The sequence below is a fragment of the Leptodactylus fuscus genome, chromosome 2 (assembly GCF_031893055.1).
Source record: "Leptodactylus fuscus isolate aLepFus1 chromosome 2, aLepFus1.hap2, whole genome shotgun sequence".
Taxonomy (NCBI): Eukaryota; Metazoa; Chordata; class Amphibia; order Anura; family Leptodactylidae; genus Leptodactylus; species Leptodactylus fuscus.
The window spans coordinates 108,489,063-108,510,776 of NC_134266.1; the positions used below are offsets into that span (position 1 = coordinate 108,489,063).

The following is a 21,714-nucleotide window of genomic DNA, read 5'->3' on the forward strand; positions in this document are numbered from 1 at the left end:
CAACACAGACCTGAACTCAACTTTGTTAAACACTGGGTCTTGTCACATGAGAGCAATAGTACTTCCTTTGAATGCCTTTTTATAGGGCAGCAAAGGCTACTTTTGGACAATGTACATCTTGGGAAGAGAGTGTGGACTGCTAGACATGCCTTTACTATGCACTCGAAGACGTTTTTTTTACCCCCAATTGACAGATTTTACTATATGCTGGGGAACTTAAATTAGAAAAACAAACAGATCATCTAATTTTATGAATGTAAAAATAAACAGACCACGCACAGATCAGCTGTTCCATCAGCCAGGTGCCAAAAGTAACAGTGCTTATTCAAGTAATAGGACTAACGCTATACAGTGGTGGGGCTTACATGAATAGGAGCTGCACACACTCCATGTCCACTGCTGTAACTTCTGGTGCCCAGAGGCTGCTGGAACAGCTGATATGTGCATGGTCTGGGTGTCAGAACATGAAAATTAAATAATCATTTTGGGGCAGGTAAACCCCTTTAAGCACCAAAATATATTCAAATAGCTTCAGAGTCACTCATGTGTACAAACTACATGCAAAGGATCCTTATAAATGGAAGGGCAATTTCCAGATATTATAATAAAGAACCGATAAATTGGTAAATAAGTATTAATATAGTCTAACGACACAGATCGATAACGAAAAGAATAGGTAAATGTACTTTATCAAAAGTTTAATGCAAATATGCAAACACCGACTAGTGATCTTCTATGAACAATACAATAAAACAAGTGTTAAAATTACACACGACTGGCACTCACTGTAAATTACTTTAATACGGGTTTGAAGTGCTGTATTTCATAAAAACTTCCTGTTCCCCTAGGTTTTGATCTTGGTCCAAAAATACAACTTGGGATAAATCCAGATACATTACAACAAAGGAGAGGGAGAGAAATTAACTTGGATAATGCTGACAGCTGCAATAAGCATTTGTACAGGACTCTGGAAATTGGAATCATTTAGGGATGTAGAGGCTTGATGGACGGAGCTAAGGACATACTGCAGTATAATAGAGTTATGTCTTGACAAGGAGAAAGAAAAAGCACTTGGACAACTGATCTAAAGCTTTTCTTCACCTTCTCCCAACATAGATGCTACCCAAATAATTTTTAGTCACCAGGCAATGTAAAGCTATAATCAGTAATGATATTTGTCTCCATCTACTGCATATATACACACAGATTTCGATATTAAGATAGAGATATATGCAAAAATTGGCTTCAGAGAGCTAAAAGATGCCACTATATACAGTGGATACCCACACCAAAAAAAAAAAAAAAAAAAAAATCCACATAAACACTGAAACCATAAGCTTCCATCCTACACATATCAATTAAACACATAATGATGTTCTTCCATTGCAAATGCCATAAAATTGTGATATAAAGAAAAATAAAGCTTGGAAATATCACAGCAAAAGGCGTCTGGAGGCACACATAGATATGCCAAATGAGAAGGTACCATAAATCATAATAGCCAGAGATAAATGAAAGTGCCCGAAGCTGATGGCATCAAAATCACAGTTAAAGCAGAGTGTACAAACACAAAATGGAAAAGGGAGAGGTACTACTACTGAAACATTGAACTAGGAACCTATTTTTACATTTGCTCTTAGGGGACGTGAATGAGTATCGCAGCACCTTTCAGGCACTGAGTGGGGAATACAGTACAATTCTATATAGTCATTAACACCAATTAAAACTTTTTGCATCCATCTGTATTGGATTTACTTATCAATAGAGTTGAGGCAACTGGCTGAAATTTTTTCTACATATATTTTCTTTGTTAAACCGGCTCTCATTTTTAACTGACAATAATAATACAAGATCGTAGCGGTGTAGAACTAGATCGTTTGTATATTACTTATTTAGACTTGTAATAGAAATAAAGTGCTTAGTATGTTTTTTTGCTATGACATGACTGTGTGGCCACATGTTTCCATAATAAGGACAAGGCCCGGGATATTTAGTCTTGTAAATCTTATCTTTGCTTTGTAATTTCCATCTCCAATACTTTGGTGAGAGCTGTCTCTGTGACTGTATAATGATTGTAGCTTCCGGGTGAGTGAGAAGGCTGCACGCAGCTAGAAAGAACAGAGATCATTAGCACCTCAGTTACTCTCTATACTGCAGAGGAATGTTGGCTCTCAGTTATGCTGACACCGCTGGAAGAAACATTGGTCCATTTGCGGTAAATCGCAAAAATCATCCAAAGCAACAGATAAGGTATTTTGAATGAATGGCATGGTAGGAAATCAGATGTTTTCCATATAGAAAAGGTAGCAGAAATGAAACCATACACTTCTCTGCATGCACAACACTCAAAGTAAAAAGACTGCATTGGAAAAAAGATTACATCATTTTAATTTTCCTTAAATGCAGATTTGTGCAAAATGGCAAAAAGGCCATAGAGAAATGTACTGTACATCTGTGTGGATGTACTTCTTCCATAATCCTCCCAAACCCAGGTGACATAACCAAACAGCACTGCTGAGAAACAGGTACGGAGTCACAGGGATGTTCTTTGTTGTTTATAAACTTCCGTTTATTCTCTTATCTGTCATGCACTGTAGCATGCAAGGGGTTAAAAGACACAGAGGAGTCGTCTTCATTTGTTCAGTTAGTGACTAGAATTTTGGTTATCAAATGCTGCACATAAAATACCCCCACCACAATACAACCAGAGGGATCCAAAATAGAAAAATGTCACAGCAGCAATAATCCTCTATACTAAAATATAATACATATTAAAATATGTTCCCCATAATATCCTAGACCACAGGCTGCATACTAACCGGCTCAAGAACAAAATAAATAAAAGATAGACACCATACACTTACAATGAGGGGAGATCCCTTGCAAAATGAGCTCCAAAAAAAATCAATGCACCTTTAAGGCAATTCTCTTTTAGCAACACAGACGAACATGTATAGCACGGTACAACTCTGACCCTTTGCTTCCACTTATCTTATTATTCAATGGTCTGCACATTCGGCATGTCCAGCTCAGGTTTAAGCATGCCGTCACCACATGGCATCCTCTAGAGTCCAATAAAAGTCCTCAATAAAAGTATGGTCCTATAGGCTCAATAGTCTCAATATAGGGAAGGGGGGGTTACTTATCTTATTGAGACTATAGGACCATAACCATATCATACTGGACTTGCCAATTTTTGAATGTGAAGTGCAGGGTAAGCAAAGGGTGAGGGTATTTTCACACAGGTTTTTGAAGGTTGGAAGAATCTGCTTCAGGAACTAGAATTTTTTTCCCCCCAGTGTATAGAAGTTTTTCTATAAAATGATCAGCACAAAGATCAGGTAGGCTAACAGGAATTCATCTTGAGTAGAGATGAGCGAACAGTGTTCTATCGAACACATGTTCGATCGGATATCAGGGTGTTCGCCATGTTCGAATCGAATCGAACACCACGTGGTAAAGTGCGCCAAAATTCGATTCCCCTCCCACCTTCCCTGGCGCCTTTTTTGCACCAATAACAGCGCAGGGGAGGTGGGACAGGAACTACGACACTGGGGGCATTGAAAAAAATTGGAAAAAGTCATTGGCTGCCGAAATCAGGTGACCTCCATTTTAGACGAATAGTGGATTTCAAATCCGGGTCATATGAGAATGTGAACTTTGTGACTATGAGACAGGGATAGCTGTACAGGCAGGGATAGCTAGGGATAACCTTTATTTAGGGGGGAATGTTATTAAAAATAACTTTTTGGGGCTCTATCGGGTGTGTAATTGTGATTTTTGTGAGATAAACTTTTTCCCATAGGGATGCATTGGCCAGCGCTGATTGGCCGAATTCCGTACTCTGGCCAATCAGTGCTGGCCAATGCATTCTATTAGCTTGATGAAGCAGAGTGTGCACAAGGGTTCAAGCGCACCCTCGGCTCTGATGTAGCAGAGCCGAGGCTGCACAAGGGTTCAAGCGCACCCTCGGCTCTGATGTAGGAGAGCCGAGGGTGCACTTGAACCCTTGTGCACCCTCAGCTCTGCTACATCAGAGCCGAGGGTGCGCTTGAACCCTTGTGCACACTCTGCTTCATCAAGCTAATAGAATGCATTGGCCAGCGCTGATTGGCCAATGTATTCTATTAGCCTGATGAAGTAGAGCTGAATGTGTGTGCTAAGCACACACATTCAGCTCTACTTCATCGGGCTAATAGAATGCATTGGCCAGCGCTGATTGGCCAGAGTACGGAACTCGACCAATCAGCGCTGGCTCTGCTGGAGGAGGCGGAGTCTAAGATCGCTCCACACCAGTCTCCATTCAGGTCCGACCTTAGACTCCGCCTCCTCCGGCAGAGCCAGCGCTGATTGGCCGAAGGCTGGCCAATGCATTCCTATGCGAATGCAGAGACTTAGCAGTGCTGAGTCAGTTTTGCTCAACTACACATCTGATGCACACTCGGCACTGCTACATCAGATGTAGCAATCTGATGTAGCAGAGCCGAGGGTGCACTAGAACCCCTGTGCAAACTCAGTTCACGCTAATAGAATGCATTGGCCAGCGCTGATTGGCCAATGCATTCTATTAGCCCGATGAAGTAGAGCTGAATGTGTGTGCTAAGCACACACATTCAGCACTGCTTCATCAAGCCAATACAATGCATTAGCCAGTGCTGATTGGCCAGAGTACGGAATTCGGCCAATCAGCGCTGGCTCTGCTGGAGGAGGCGGAGTCTAAGGTCGGACCTGAATGGAGACTGGTGTGGAGCGACCTTAGACTCCGCCTCCTCCAGCAGAGCCAGCGCTGATTGGCCGAATTCCGTACTCTGGCCAATCAGCACTGGCCAATGCATTCTATTAGCGTGAACTGAGTTTGCACAGGGGTTCTAGTGCACCCTCGGCTCTGCTACATCAGATTGCTACATCTGATGTAGCAGTGCCGAGTGTGCATCAGATGTGTAGTTGAGCAAAACTGACTCAGCACTGCTAAGTCTGCATTCGCATAGGAATGCATTGGCCAGCCTTCGGCCAATCAGCGCTGGCTCTGCCGGAGGAGGCGGAGTCTAAGGTCGGACCTGAATGGAGACTGGTGTGGAGCGACCTTAGACTCCGCCTCCTCCAGCAGAGCCAGCGCTGATTGGCCGAATTCCGTACTCTGGCCAATCAGCACTGGCTAATGCATTGTATTGGCTTGATGAAGCAGTGCGGAATGTGTGTGCTTAGCACACACATTCAGCTCTACTTCATCGGGCTAATAGAATGCATTGGCCAGCGCTGATTGGCCGAATTCCGTACTCTGGCCAATCAGCACTGGCTAATGCATTGTATTGGCTTGATGAAGCAGTGCTGAATGTGTGTGCTTAGCACACACATTCAGCTCTACTTCATCGGGCTAATAGAATGCATTGGCCAATCAGCGCTGGCCAATGCATTCTATTAGCGTGAACTGAGTTTGCACAGGGGTTCTAGTGCACCCTCGGCTCTGCTACATCAGATTGCTACATCTGATGTAGCAGTGCCGAGTGTGCATCAGATGTGTAGTTGAGCAAAACTGACTCAGCACTGCTAAGTCTGCATTCGCATAGGAATGCATTGGCCAGCCTTCGGCCAATCAGCGCTGGCTCTGCCGGAGGAGGCGGAGTCTAAGGTCGGACCTGAATGGAGACTGGTGTGGAGCGACCTTAGACTCCGCCTCCTCCAGCAGAGCCAGCGCTGATTGGCCGAATTCCGTACTCTGGCCAATCAGCACTGGCTAATGCATTGTATTGGCTTGATGAAGCAGTGCTGAATGTGTGTGCTTAGCACACACATTCAGCTCTACTTCATCGGGCTAATAGAATGCATTGGCCAGCGCTGATTGGCCGAATTCCGTACTCTGGCCAATCAGCACTGGCTAATGCATTGTATTGGCTTGATGAAGCAGTGCTGAATGTGTGTGCTTAGCACACACATTCAGCTCTACTTCATCGGGCTAATAGAATGCATTGGCCAATCAGCGCTGGCCAATGCATTCTATTAGCGTGAACTGAGTTTGCACAGGGGTTCTAGTGCACCCTCGGCTCTGCTACATCAGATTGCTACATCTGATGTAGCAGTGCCGAGTGTGCATCAGATGTGTAGTTGAGCAAAACTGACTCAGCACTGCTAAGTCTGCATTCGCATAGGAATGCATTGGCCAGCCTTCGGCCAATCAGCGCTGGCTCTGCCGGAGGAGGCGGAGTCTAAGGTCGGACCTGAATGGAGACTGGTGTGGAGCGACCTTAGACTCCGCCTCCTCCAGCAGAGCCAGCGCTGATTGGCCGAATTCCGTACTCTGGCCAATCAGCACTGGCTAATGCATTGTATTGGCTTGATGAAGCAGTGCTGAATGTGTGTGCTTAGCACACACATTCAGCTCTACTTCATCGGGCTAATAGAATGCATTGGCCAGCGCTGATTGGCCGAATTCCGTACTCTGGCCAATCAGCACTGGCCAATGCATTTCTATGGGGAAAAGTTAGCTTGCGAAAATCGCAAACTGACAGGGATTTCCATGAAATAAAGTGACTTTTATGCCCCCAGACATGCTTCCCCTGCTGTCCCAGTGTCATTCCAGGGTGTTGGTATCATTTCCTGGGGTGTCATAGTGGACTTGGTGACCCTCCAGACACGAATTTGGGTTTCCCCCTTAACGAGTTTATGTTCCCCATAGACTATAATGGGGTTCGAAACCCATTCGAACACTCGAACAGTGAGCGGCTGTTCGAATCGAATTTCGAACCTCGAACATTTTAGTGTTCGCTCATCTCTAATCTTGAGGACTTGGAGGATAGGTCAAATATCAGATGGATGTGACTAGGATTCCTAGCAGCCCTACCAAGCAGCTTATTGAAAAGGCACAGCTCCATATATTGTCTAGTACTGTACATTCAGTGAATGGGAAAGCAATTAATGACGGGTTCCGAAAGTTGGTTCTCCACCAATCTCATACTGCTGACCTATTCTATGGGTCAATATTAAATTCCCCAAAAATCCCTTTAGGCTGAGGCCCCTTACTGTGAACACGGAGCATTTTTTTGTTGCAGATTTTGTTGCCGTTTTTTTTTTTTTGAGCCAAAGCCAGAAGTGGACCAAGCAAGAGATAGACATATAAGAACTTTCTATATACGGTATTTCCCCATTCCTTTTGTGGCCATTGGGATTGGCTCAAAAAACCACAAGAAAATCTGCAACAAAAAAAGCTTTTTTTTAAAAAAAAAAAAAAAAAAAAAAAAGAAAAAGAAAATCACAGACAACCCTTTTATCCAAATGACTTAAAGTGCTTGCTATTTTCTAAAAATAAAAATTAAAGAGGTTGTCCCATCACAAGGATCCTATCTATACCGCTTGTTAATGTGAATGTAAGACTTTTCCTAAATACAATGCTTCAGCAAAACTGCTTTGTTTGTCCACTATCTTACTTTATTCATTTTTTTGGGACACATCCCTTGACTTATCTGGTCATAAGTCAAGTGATGTATCTGCTGCTCTGAGGGGGGAGGGAGGAGGGGCTAAGTGCACGGGAGCGAGCCTGGGGGGGGGGGGGGGGGTAGTTTACCCTTTGGGGGGAAGGGGCCGCCAATACAGACCCGGTATCCACTGTAATAGAGAGGCGGATGCCGGGGAGGGTTAGACGCCAGCACAGATGCCTGCAACATCGCTATGCTTCTGCCCCTGCAGCGATGCTGCTATTCCGAGGGGGGGGGGGACCCGGTATCCGCAGTAATAGAGAGAGGCGGATGTCGGGTCTGTATTCGCATTGTGAAGGCTAGACTGGTCTATGAGCGTGCACGCAGGGCCAGCGGCATCTCACCGCTTGACTTTGCATATGTGACCCCGCCCACCAATGACGCAACAAAGCCGGAAGACAAAAGATTTTATAGAAACAAAGACTGGTGAGTATGTGACGTGGGAATACCCCTTTAAATTATTATTTTTGGAAAACAACAAAAATTCACCATTTCAGACTAAGGCACTGGATTAGTGGGACAAATAATATGGGAGCAATAGCTAGTTTCTGTTTTAGGCCAGTGCTGCACATGACTTAAAATACACACATTGCAGAAAAATATGTGCAGCATGTGAATTATACCTACGGAAACGCTGGCTGTTTCCCTATATGTATAACTGAAGCAGAAAGTCCGGAGAAGAAACCTCAGTGGGCATTCTGTGAAAAGTGCTACAGGAAAAACTGTGTTGCAGTTTTTCCTGCAGCGTTTTTCGCTGCGACCTGCTACCTGGGACTTTAGCCTTAAAGTCCTACACATCCCCTTTCAGAAAAAAGGTTTATTTTTCTGTTTTCAACAGCAGAAATAGCAAACCAGAATAAGACCAAAGATATGTTCCTCTGACAGCTCTGCAACAACTCAATGAAACTATTACATCTACATGAAACAGAATTAGTAAATCTGCATTCGGAATAAACACAGACTATTTTTATGAATAATCCGGTATTCGGCTTCCTCACGGTTTTAGGTTACAGGTAAATTTGTGTTGCAGCACTCTGCCCGATACTATTTATTATAAGCAGATTAACTTTGCAAAAAGACCAAGGCTGGTGTACAGACAACATCTTTCTATGACAGTTGTGAAAAATGCTGAACTGGTAAGGAAAAAAAAAAAAAAAGACAGTAGAGAATGAAGAACAAGTCAATGTCACACTGTCAGAAATCATTTGATAAACATTATTAGTCCATTACTCACCTGGCCTCATCATTCATTGTACTGTGGCCAATAGGAGCCATGAAGCTCACTAACTTGCTGTGTACATGGTACCTGCATGAAGCAACAAAAGCAACGTTACATTGTAGGAATTACTTTCACTGCACTTTTTGTTTTCTTACATCTTTAGTTGTGTTGCCACTTTAATATTAAAATATTGTAAAATAAAGAAATAAAATATATATGGTGGTACAGATGCTGATTGTAGAAGTTTAGGGTTTACAATGAAATTGTGCCCGCTTAAGCTTTAATGTCATGGCCTACAAACTTAAAGGGAACTTGTCAGCTAGTTCCAAGCCTCTGTAACATAGTATTGCTGCTGTGAAAACCAAAGTTTAAAAGAGACCCAGGGTCTGTGAAGCACAGTGGATTGGGCTTTGTCAAGCTTTCATTTTAAAAGTGGAGAGCGCCCCCAACTGCTGAAGGCATTTAGCCCTTCCCAGCACTGACCACCTCAGATGCTTATCTCATCACAGAACCTTGTTCTCCTCCTCCATGGTGCTAACACTATGCACAGCATCTAAGCAGGGTTGGTCCACTGAGCATTTCCCCTTGCCTCCTCTGGGGTCACCAGTTTGTTTAATGGGGCTGGAGAAGTCTTTCTACCTCTCCAACTTCTGGCCTAGTGGACGCTAATATGCTGCCCCAATCTCTGGCTGTGCCACATCATTCGCTCGGCATATGCTTGGTCATCCACTATGCATCTGGGTAAAATAATCTGCATGCTACCTATGTCCTAGGCAGAATAAAGCTGGGAGAGTCACTGTTGGAAAAGGAGCTGGGTGTACTTGTAAGTCATAGATAAAAAACAAAACTAGTATACAATCTCAACCAGCTGTTTCTAAATCCAGGAGGTTACGCTCTTATATTTAAAAGAACAGCTTTAAAAAAAAAAAAATAAAAAATAAAAAAGGATGCCCTTTCACAGCAAAACAGTATTCATGCTTATAGAAATGTATAGAATTTCCTCTACTCCTCCCTTAAAGGGATCCTATCACTTAGACATGATTTTTTCTAAGTACCACGTTGGAATAGCCTTAAAAGGATATTTGTCTCCTACCTTTCGTCATCTTCTCCGTGCTGCCGTTTGTCTACAATCCCGATTCTTGTCGGTATGTAAATTAGCTCTCTCGCAGCACTGGGTGCGTCCCCAATGCTGCGAGAGAACTCTCTCCAGTGCCACCTCCTCTTCTTCAGCAGCGTCACCTTCAGTATCTTCTTCCGGCGGTGGCTTGTAACTTCTAAGGCCTTGGGCAGAGCAGACTGCGCATGCCCACAGGCCACAAGAAAATGGCCGCTTACAATACTGTGCATGCGGCCATTTAATCGTAGCCTGTGGGCATGCGCACTCTGATCTGGCCAAGGCAAGAGGCCTAGAAGTTACAAGCCACCGCCGGAAGAAAAGGCTGAAGATGACGGAGGCAGATGGAGGCGGCGCTGGAGAGAGTTCTCTCACAGCATTGGGGACGCACCCAGTGCTGTCTGAGCGCTGGGGCCCGCCCCCAGTGCTGCGAGAGAGCTAATTTACATACCGACAAGAACCAGGATTGTAGGCGAACGGTGGCGCGGAGAAGACGGAGAAAGGTAGGAGACGAATAGCCTTTCTTAAGGCTATTCCGACGTGGTACCTACAAAAAATTGGGTCTGCGTGATAGGTTCCCTTTAAAAGGGAGTCTTATCGTTAGAAAAACACCTTTTCAACTAACGGCACAATGGAAAAGCCTTAAAAAAGGCTATTCTACTCCTACCTTCCATTCTTTTCCTCTCCCCGCCATTTCTGATAAAATCTGTTCCTTCTGTAATGCTAGTTATGATCACAGAAGACCCAGGGGTGTTCCCCCTGTGCTCCGAGCACCCCCCTCAGTCATAACTTTCCACTGCCCCCTAAGCTCACTCCCCTCTTCTCTGTATGTTCTGCCTTTCGCAGGCATTGGATGTAGCACTGTAACAGACCACCGGAAAATGGCGGTCCGCGCCGCCTGAGTATGCTGCCGTAACTGCAACAAGTATCCGTATCCTATAAAACCAGGTTTCATTCTAAAGCTAGTCTGAAATGAAACACTAGCTAGTAGCCAGTATTAAAATCCTGCTTTCTAACACTCCTAGTTGCTTTAGCCCACAACATAGTTAACAGGATTGGACAACTAGTCACCAAATTTTGCTGCAAGATTCTCCATTACTGGGAATAAAGAGGTACAGTTAATTGTTAAAAAGTCCCCTTTGTGGCTGCAGTTTCGGTCATCCCAAAAGACGCAACAGACCAAACTCTGCAACACTAGCAGCCACAGTTTTTCACCGGAAATATGCAACACCAGAATTTCTCACTGAGGTTTGCTTGTTTGTCTGTGATAAAATCTCTATTGTAAGTTATTTGCGGTACCACCAGCTGTAGATTTTCTAATTTTGCACAGAAATAAACCCCATAATGCAATTTCATGTACATAGGCCACAGAATGAGATCAGCAAATCCATGACATTCTCTCTCTAAATCCTTTATTTGCATCTTTCTGGATATAACGTACAACATGCTTAAACTTCTCACAGAGGAAGGATGTTTCGCTAAAATTGTAATTGAACATTTTGTTCACCTCTCTGCTACTGATGATCTGGCCCAGACTGTTCAATTGTTATCTGGAGCTGGGTAATAAGATTGCCATGGTAGGGCCTTGATCTCACAGTGAACGAGTACAGTCCATGTCGCATACACTGAAATGGTCTGCATTATTTCAAAGGCTTTGAGAGTGTGACTCAGTTGTGTGATGTTGTCAGCGGCTTTTGACTGAATCATGAATACATCCAATTATGTGTGATGCTGACAGAAAAGAATATTGATAGCCAATAATTACAGGCTTCTCAGGCCAACAAAGCAGCTCTTTCCTCTTTTAATAAATTATCCCAGAACATCAATCTTAAAAATTACTATGCCACAACTGACCCAGACTGACTTGCATGACTTTCTATCTGATGTGTATGCAACCAAGGATGATCATGGACACACACTCAAGCTTTTTATTATGGAGTATAGAAGATAGCGCCTAAAAATGTATTCTATGCAAATTAAAAAGAATAGTTTAGCAGAAAATATTAAACTTATATTATATATTAAGATTATATTAAGACACTATGTATCAACACTGTTGGCATACTGTAACATTTAGTGGTATCATGACAGCACTGCAGAGTTCAAGAGAAGTGCGGCAATGTCGAAGAAAATTTATTAGCGATGGTGGCTGCTGACATAATAGTGAAAACCAGACTCACGCAGACCATAGAAGGCTATGCTTATAAAAAAAAAAAAAAAGCCTCAGCTTGAATGAGCTGCAGAGACTCTGACATTGCCTGTCATCATTTTTATCAGAAAGACACATCTTCATGATTAGTGCTACTTGATGGCTGTCTGGACGCTCTACAAGACGTGTTAAAATATTTTAGTGCCAAAATGTCTCACGTTAATTATAACTTGTATTTCTTAAATTATGAAGAAGGAAAACAAAATGCAGTGCAATGAAAAAGCCGAGGATTACTTCTCCATAAAGAACAGGAATGGGAGAAATTCTAGTAAGTGTCCCACAGTTGCTGTAGACTACTCGGGTCTTTCTTAGGCTATGTCCACATCTTTGCTGGGTGTCCATTTTTCAGGTCCACTAAAGGACCGGAAGAATGGGAAAAAACAGTGGACAATAATGGAGTCTGTTGTGTGTCCATTTTTAACTAACATCGCTGGACGAAAAAGTTGGGCTTGCAGGACTTTTTCACGGAGTGATTAGACAGCTGGAGTAGATGTGAACCCAGCCTAATTGTATTAATCTAGATATCTAGCTACACAGGTATATTTTGGCTGTGATTGACAGACTTTAGACATCCACATGTACATTACAAATGTGTTGCAACTTTTACCACTGGAACAAAAAGGGACATGGTGGACAGAAGGCCAATGATTGTCTCAGAAAAGTTTACAGTGTACAGCCATGCACAAATGGGAAGGGGCTGAAGCCCATAATTATATATGGGCTACTTCATACACATATAATGGTTAAGTTCACCATCGCAGTCCAATACTATTGTTTTCAAACCAAGTGGCCTCCCTGACAGAAAAGGTGCAGACTATGTTCAGGTGGTCTGCGTGGTCATTGCTTTCACGGTCCCACCACACTCAAATGGGTAGCATCTTATGTGGGTCCCATCTATTTGGTTATACTTGACTGTTTATTAAGGAGTATGGAGCAGCTCTCTTACCAGATATATGTGAATGCACCTTTGACACTGTCTATTTCACACTATTTTTAGGTTTTTCTATGCATATAGTAAATAACTCAATCATTCACAATTTGCTCACAAAATGCCGCAGAGCTTACCTCACTTTTCTCCCTTTGCTTGCTTTGGTGTCTACTTTCTTCTTGATCTTGCTCCTTAACTTTTGAATAGCAAGCCACTGCCTAGAAGTCCAAGCGAAAGACAACAGCTCAGTAAAACTTTTGGTGATTGAATATTGCACAGTAAGCAAGTCATTATAGTATAACACCACAGGTAGACGATTTACATTCCAATCCCAACTATTCTTTACATGCAATAAAATTGCTCAATTCACTTTTTAAACCCCTTCCCGCTGCAGGGACTTTTCCACAACTTTTGTTTTTGATTCCCTGCCTCCTAAACCCCATAACTTTTAGGGCGCCTTCACACGGAGTAATGCTCCGTGCATTTTGCTACAAATTATACGTGTAAAAATACACATGTAAAATGTAGTAAGCCATTGAGTTCAATGGCTTTTTTTTTTTTTGTTCGTATAAAGCACGTAATTTTGCACGTGTAATTTGTAGCAAAATGCGCGGAGCTTTACTCCGTGTGAAGGCACCCTTAGACTTTTCCAGTCAAATAGCCATATAAGGATTTAATGTCTGTGGGACAAATTTTGCTATGTAATAGTACTATTTATTATTCTGTACAAATTACTGGGAAGCTGAAAAAAATCAGAATGGGTAGAATGGAAAAAACACTGCTGTTTGCACGACTTTCATATAGGATTTGTTTTTACACCATTCACTGTGCCACCGAAATGACATGTCAACTGTATTCTACAGGTTGGTAAGATTCCAGGCATACCAAATAAAATTTTTTTTATTGTTTTATACCATTTAAAAAGAAAAAAAAAACATGCAAAACTTTGCAAAGCAAAAATATTTTTGGGAGCTGCCAGATTCCGATACCCATAACTTTTTGTGTATGGTGATGCATAAACATTATCTGCATGGCCAGATGTACTTTTTAGTTATTATTGGGTATGTCTATTGCTTTGATCGCTATTTATTTAAAACGCAAAACAGCAAAAACACGGTGCTTTAGCCCTTGATTTTTTCCCCCCTTCCCTGCTATGGCTGTATGAGAGAAATATTTTTATAGATTTGCATTGCAAATTACCGGCACTTGTATTAGAGGCTGTCATAGCAACTGATTGCTGGCTCCAGATCTCGTTCCGGGCCCTGGCTAACTACACAAAGATTGTGGCACCCACAAGTCTCCACAAAAATGGTGACTCAGTCAGCTTTGACCAAGGTGCCAGAGGCCTTAATGTCAATGATCAGTGGCTGCCATAGCTGCCAGATCTCTACTGTATTATACAGCAAAGATCTTTGTTGTATAATACAGCAGAGACCCTACGGATGTGGCGGCCTCTCAGCTCCTGCGTGGCTGCCATATTTATCATACTATTACGTTGACATCCGCGGTAATAGTATGGTAGATGTCCAGAAGGGGGTAAAGAAAATAAAAAACTATTTGATCTACTCTGTTTCAGAATTAAGTATTAAATACTGCAGTAGCCTACATTTGGCTTAGGCAATTTCTAAGATCACTGGTATTGGAAATGCAGTATATCTAAACATTTTCTACATTTGCAAATATTATTCTAAATTTACAGTGAACTCCAAAGTTCTTCTTCAAAGCACTGGAAGATCAGCAGCAGCATTCACCATAAACAAGTGATCTTTATTTCAACAATAATTGACTTTTGTCTAGGAAGTTTAGCTGTACTCATGAAGCTAGAGAGTAAAATAATAATTATGGAGGTGATCAATGGTTAATCAATAAAAGGGTATAGCTACCTGCCCTGGCAAAGAGAAAGAGGTTTTAAAGCTACTTCAACATGTGAACCAAACACTATTATGAATACATATTTTAACTATAGGCAGCAGAAGTTGATCTCTCTGCAATTTTACATATATTAACCTCCCACCCACCCACAAAAAAAAAAGAACTGAAAAAAATTTAAATTCAAATTAAATACAAAGGTTTGCTGGAAAATGGAACTAGAAATATGAAATAATGAGTACAAAAAAAAAAAAAAAATTAAAAATTTGTACCTCAAAAATACAAACAGTATACTAAACAACAAAAAGTAAATATTTATGTAAATATACTATGGGCGTTAACAAAAGAAATGCCCCCTAATCTGTAACAATATTTAAGAGTTTGTAAATGAGTACTGACATCTTTTAATACTGTCATATTGTAATATGCAGAGAAAATCATTCAAGCTGAGGCCATATAATGCAGAAAAGCTGTGTTGGAGATTTTGCTGCGTTTTGGTTAACCAAAGCCAGGGATGGATTTTACAGGAGAAAAGTCTTTACTTTATATTTTGCATTCCTTTTGAAGCAGCTTTTCTGCAACATGTGGGCTCAGCCTTAAACTTTCGGTAAAAGAAGCAACTGAAGATCCTCAGCAGTGTCATACCTAGTAAGCAGACATCTGCTATTGTTGGAATGGCGAGGATGAGCCAGCCCCGATCTGCTGCTTCCCAAAGTAAATGGGCAAAAAAGATTTTTAACAATTTCATTCAGGGCAATGGTGGTTGTATTATTGCTGTGCACTGACTTCACTTTGTGAGATGGATAGGGGAGATCCTAAAAGTGCGCAGGGTTTCACATTCCAATAAAATTAATGGTGCAGACACAACCAAAGATTCTCCAAAACTATTAAAGAGGCGTACACTCCAGCAAGGCCATTCATTAAAACTGGTGTATTATACACCAACCCAAATAAATATACTTCGTAGTTTCCAGAATGAGCATCATTGTTAATAAAGCATCTGGGTTATGGAGACTTTTTTTTTTTTTAATTGAAAAAATACCTCAACTTTATAAAAACAACATCACAGGGAAGAAGCCCTTACTATAGGGCCCGATGATGTCCATGTAACTCCTACTCAGCATAGACCGTACAGTGTTCTCTTTTTTATAACTTATTTATTTTCTGATACGAGTGATGACCTGCAGTACAGTTGTCGTGCTCTTCAGGCTTTCTTCCATAGTGTCTCCATCAGTTAAAGCGAGTTTTATAACACTGGTTCTTTTAATTATTTGGATCAAACAAACACTGTCCTTGAGGTTATTTTTCCATCTTGGGCCCAAGGAGTTCACTTCTCAGATGTAAACTATACCCTTGCAGTCTTATACTTGTGTATTTTTTTCAATTCATTAATGCAAATACTATTCCTTTTTTTTATCAAATATATTTGTATACACCCTGGAAGTTTTAACTTCTATAAGCAAATGGGAGTTGGTCTGCAGTAACCTAACAACTATGCAGAATAGATTGGTCTACTTAGACTACTATACCCAGCCCTTCCATCACTGGTCATATGGTCTGACTGCAGCTCAATCCTAATCAAATGAATCAGATTAATCTGCAATACCAACAGCACTATACAATGTTGCTGCATGACACGGCCTCTTAAAACAGCTGGGGGAGTAGGGAATCGCACCCCTAGCCATCTCATATCGATGACCTATCCTAAAGGAGGTAATCTTAATCCCAGAAACTGAAAATCCACATCAATATATAAATAAGAATATTACTTCACAACCCAAACAACCACCTTGCCATTAACATTTTCTACTAGCCGTATCGCGAGGTATGCAGTAAATGTTCATGTTTCAATAAAATACTCATCCTACACTAGATCAGATCACATGGTTTCCACTGATGAATATTTTAAGTCTTCATACAATATATCAGCAGTACAGAAAAGCAGTGTGGGAAAAGGGGCAATGCATTGTATTCCTGAAATGGGGCCTGAATGAAATTTCTCCTGAAAAAATAATGGCTGTGATATCATCGGAAAATTTTACTGGCCATGATTAATGTCTAGAAGAATGGTTTTAGCCAGTCTTTATGGCTCATATAACTGAGGTTGACCTTTGAACTTGACCATTTTTTTTCTGTTGAACAGACAGCTCTGATGGTAACATTTAACAGATTGTTAATTTCTTACACTTACCTGCCCATGGCCACTTGGTCATTGGGATCCAGGGAGGTTGTCTTACGCTCTATCAATTCCCGCAGTAGCTGAAAAGATTAAAATAACGAATCATGAATTATCACAAATAAAACCACTTTATACTAATTAGATGTGAAAGTTCAGTAAAGCCAAAAGGATACCACACTCTCCCCCCTTCCTCTCAAGCAACACAGCTTCAACATGTCTTGTAAAAAGACAGCTGGCTTCACCCAAAAAGTGTATTTGGATTTTTAAAAAGGGCTTCCTTTCTAATATTATTGAGGTGTAGTCCAAACAGTTTACAGTAATGATGTCTGTGACAAGTACAGTCCGCTCTAGCACGTGATGTGGGTGAGGTTGTTAGGAGTTAATTCACTCCACCCACTTAAAGGGGCTTTATCATTGGGAAAAGTCATTTTTAATTAAGCACATAGCTTTAGAAAGGTTATTCCACACATACCTTTGTTATGTAAATAGCCTCCGTAGTTTCTGAATAAGCCCATTTTTATTCATATGCTAATTAGCCTCCAGCATGCACCGGAAATCTCAGCGAGTACTGTGTGTTGTGTGTACAGTACAGGCTGCTGCTGACGACTGATCTTCCTGCTCTCATACACAGCAAGGAGAGGGAGCACGCTGAGAACCTCCTGTGCTTGCTGGAGCCTAATTAGCATATGGATAAAAACGGTCTCATTGAAAAACTACTGAGGCGAATATTAACATACAAAAGGTATGTGTGGAATAGCCTTTCTAAAGGCTATGCAAGTATGTGCTTAGTAGAGATGAGTGAGTAGTATATATTGGATTTCCCAAGCACATCTGCTGGCCATCACTGAGATTCTCAATTTTCATATGTTATTAAAACAAAAACAGGGATACCATTAAAGACTGCTGCAAATAAAACTCAAATTTCTGATTGTTTTCTTTTTTTTTATAGCCAGCCAACTGTAACTTTGGTAGCATATGAATACTAGAAATCTCAGCTTTTATATGATACCACAACCACTGTAAGGCTAAGGCCCCACAGGCCATAATCGCAGCGCTAAAGCAATGCGAAAAGAACTGCCAGCTTTTCCGTAGATATAATTGACAAGCTGTGATTTGCAAAGCCACAACAGCTTTGCAAAACGCAGTGTGTCCGCACTGCGATTTCTTCCGCAAAGTGGACATGAGATTCGCATGAATCCCATCCCCTTTCCTTGCACTGTAAATTGCCACGATTTTTCCCGCAGTGTCTCCAATCACAGCGTTTACATTCTGTGGGGCCCCGGCCTAAGGGTGTATTCACACGGGGGAAAACGGCACTGAATTTTGTATGGAATCCGCGTCAGATTCAGCTCTGAAAAAAAAGCCTCCCATTGAAGTCAATGGGAGGCTTTTTTTTTCAGCGCTGAATCTGATGCGGATTCCACACCAAATTCAGCGCCATTTTCCTTCGTGTGAATGCACCCTTAGGGTGCATTCACACTGAATATACACTGACTGAAACCAATAGGGGAAAAAAAGCAGCCCATTCATTTCAATAGGGAGCGCACTTATGCCGGCTCCCATTGAAATGAATGGGATCTGCTTTGTATGCGCTGATTCTGAACGTGTTTTAACGTTCAGAATCAGTCAGCGTATACTCAGTGTGAATGCTCCCTTGTACAGCCCTTTAAAGTGCCCCTCCCTTTTGTAACTGCTAATTCTATACACCCTGGCAATAAAGGTGAATGGGTTTTCTCTGGTAACAGCTCAGAGGATTGCTAGGGAGAACATTTTTCCTGCGACACTTTTTTTTTAGCTGCTGGACGTCCCGTGGGGCCTCAGCCTAAAAAGGTTCTCTGAAACTACTTTTGATGCTTTTGCTTTAAAGAAAGGTATCCACTCCCCTATTGAAATTGTGCAAGTTATCAGTCATCACGTCTTGTAGTGATGAGTTCCACAGTATAAAAAGCCTTGACAAAGACTATGGTATAACCTTTTTTCCCCTATACATGGGGGATACGCCCTAATCCCAGTTACTGACCTTGGCATAAAGTTATCATTAGAGATATCTCTGTACTGACATGGATGTACAATTCATATAGTTTTATGTAACTAAACAACTACAAGTTTGATAACCTGTCTTTATACTCTAATCCACCCAATCTTCTGCAAGACTATAGGTTTCCACGGCCACTTTCAGATCCCTTATTGAATACTGGCACTACATTTGATATGTGCCAATCCTGTGGAATAGACCTGATTATTACTGATCAATATGGCTGTACTATATGGCCATACCATTGACGCTGTATACTAATTGGAACACATTTCCAGAATTGTATACAGTTATGTACACTCCCTCCATACCAGTATTATCTGTGCTTCAAATATCTAGACGACAAAAAGCTCATAAATATTAAATTGTATCCAGGTCCTACACAGAAAGAGAACACACTTTTAATTTTCTTTGTATTACCGCACAATTTCTTTGTATTACAGCACAAAACTCACACCATCTTCAGCTCTAGCTAACAGGAACCAGAACAATGGGAAGTTATAAAATAAAGTGCTTCCATCTACCAGATTTTTCTCAGCCTGCAATATTACAAATCCCTGGATCTAACAATCAAATGTGCGACATGTTTATGCAAAGAATGCATCTAAAAGAGGCTTATACCGGATTTTAGCAGAACCTGTATTGAAGGGTAAAATCCCACCCTCCTCCTTACCTAGACGCTCCATTCATCATCCTGTTTTATGCTCTGAATTTATTAGTCAAAACAGAAATATCTCTCGTCAAAACTCAATATATTCTTTTGAGAGTGATGTATGATGTCTCCCTATGTCTAATAATTAACTAGGAAGTGTGAGTAAATCATGCTGAGCATTAAGCTCTGATGTGTGAACACTGAACACAGCCATTTTTAACTCATAAATGGCCAGTGCCAACCAAACACGTATACAAGATTACACCTGACCACCACCACGTGTCAAATGTTGAAGCTTGCACTCAAAATATCCTCAATTAATTGTTATTTACTAGCTACTTAAAAGAAAAAATAAAAACGCATAAAATGAATGGCGCTTAGTAAAAACGCATAACAAAGAGAAAATAATGACATTCTGTAAGAAAATATGTACAATACGTAAATGCATTCTACTACTGTACAGTATGTAAATGTAACACAATCACAAGCATACTGCCCTGACATAAAGGAAGCAGTTTTATGTAGGAGGTGACAGAAAACATAAAAATTTTCTTTTATCTTTATTGTTGAATTGGCTTCAACTTGAGTCTCTGTCTAATCCCACTCAGCAAAAGAAATTAACCGGGTCAGCTGAACAGGGGCTATACTGTGCCTGTCAGAGCCCCCCTCCCTACAATTACAGCACACATTTAAGTGGGACTCTTTACAGATCATCTTTCCCAAGAATACTCTTGTACAGAAATGCAACTGAAGGAAGAGCCGGTCAAAGAGAAAAGTCAAGGTGGTGTGTGTGTGTGTGTGTGTGTGTGTGTCTGTGTGTGTAATGGTGGTGGGGGTGGCTGCAAGAGAAATGGGGTTGGGAGGCAAAAAAAGAAAATGAATGTGTAGCTGCCTTACGGCTCAGCAGATGTCCGCATGTGATGAACGAGGCTGGAATATGCTGTTGCCTGCTGCCAAGGAGAGGTAAGTGATTAAAGCCTCCACAGCTTCAAGCACCATACTTAGAATCTGTAGGGTTCCCCAGCCTTGCACCCATTCCTTGCTGTGCTGCCAGATGTTGACAACTGCTCCTGTGCTCATTCACTCTATACGGATGGCAGCAGTTGGCACGGAAGTTCTGCAATCTGGAACATTTGTGAAGACGCTGTGTGCTGACAAGTGTCGCCCATTATTCACCTTTACAGAACGCCAGAGCGACTTTAATTCTCTGCCAATCGCCTCCTGGGAGCCAGCCAAGATAAAGTTGCGGCTGGCAGCCTCATTTGTTTTACTCAGGTGTTTCTGTTGCCTTACTGACCTCTATTAGTTTAAGTTTTAATTTAGATTAACCCCGCCACCCCAATTAACCAGTCACCGAGAAAAGAGATAAGATGTGACTACTCATAACTCTGAATTTGGAATTTATCAGAGTTAAAATTATGAAGCCCCATAAGAGACTGGTCATCCAGTGCTATCTGTCTCTGAACTCATCACTTTAGGGTGAATTAAAAATCAAAATTCTCTTATGTGTGTGCGCTTAAAAATTAAGCTCATACCTGTGAAAGCCTAGCAAGCTGGATTACACAAACATGCTAGGTGTAAATTACATATTTATTAATGTTTGGTAAAACTAGTGGTCATTTTACCAAATTTAACCAATGGATTATTCAGAAAAGACATCTAGAAAGAAGCAGAATAGCAAGAAGATAATTGTTAAGGAGCCGAAATCAGCTTGTAAAATGATGGATTTAAAAAAAATAAAAAATTTAAAGCACACACTCACATTAACTGTTTAACCACCAATGCAATGTTGTGAAGATAATGGGAAGCAAAGAAAACTATCATACAGGATTCTCAAGAGGGTAGGGATCTGAACCTCTACATACTCAATGGGTATCTGAAAAGGGAGTGAATGCCTTGTGAACTCTCCTACCTCACAGGTTCTTTACTAATGTGTAAAGCATCAGACAATACCCTGTGGATAGGTACTCTCATAGACAGCAGACTACTATGTGCCATGTTTTTATATATCTATTTTATATTTTATGTTTTCAGGCCCAG

At 41.4% G+C, this 21,714-nt stretch overlaps 1 protein-coding gene across 1 annotated transcript in view; it reads right to left on the minus strand.

Annotated features, from left to right (window-relative positions):
* Positions 1-21,714, minus strand: part of AATF (apoptosis antagonizing transcription factor) — a 114,602-nt gene that overhangs the window by 14,356 nt on the left and 78,532 nt on the right. Inside the window, exons 9-11 of the mRNA XM_075264384.1 lie at positions 17,000-17,067; positions 13,077-13,157; positions 8,704-8,775 (exon numbers count right to left, since the gene is read on the minus strand). Coding sequence (XP_075120485.1) covers positions 8,704-8,775; positions 13,077-13,157; positions 17,000-17,067 — 221 coding nt within the window. The remainder of the gene's footprint in view (positions 1-8,703; positions 8,776-13,076; positions 13,158-16,999; positions 17,068-21,714) is intronic.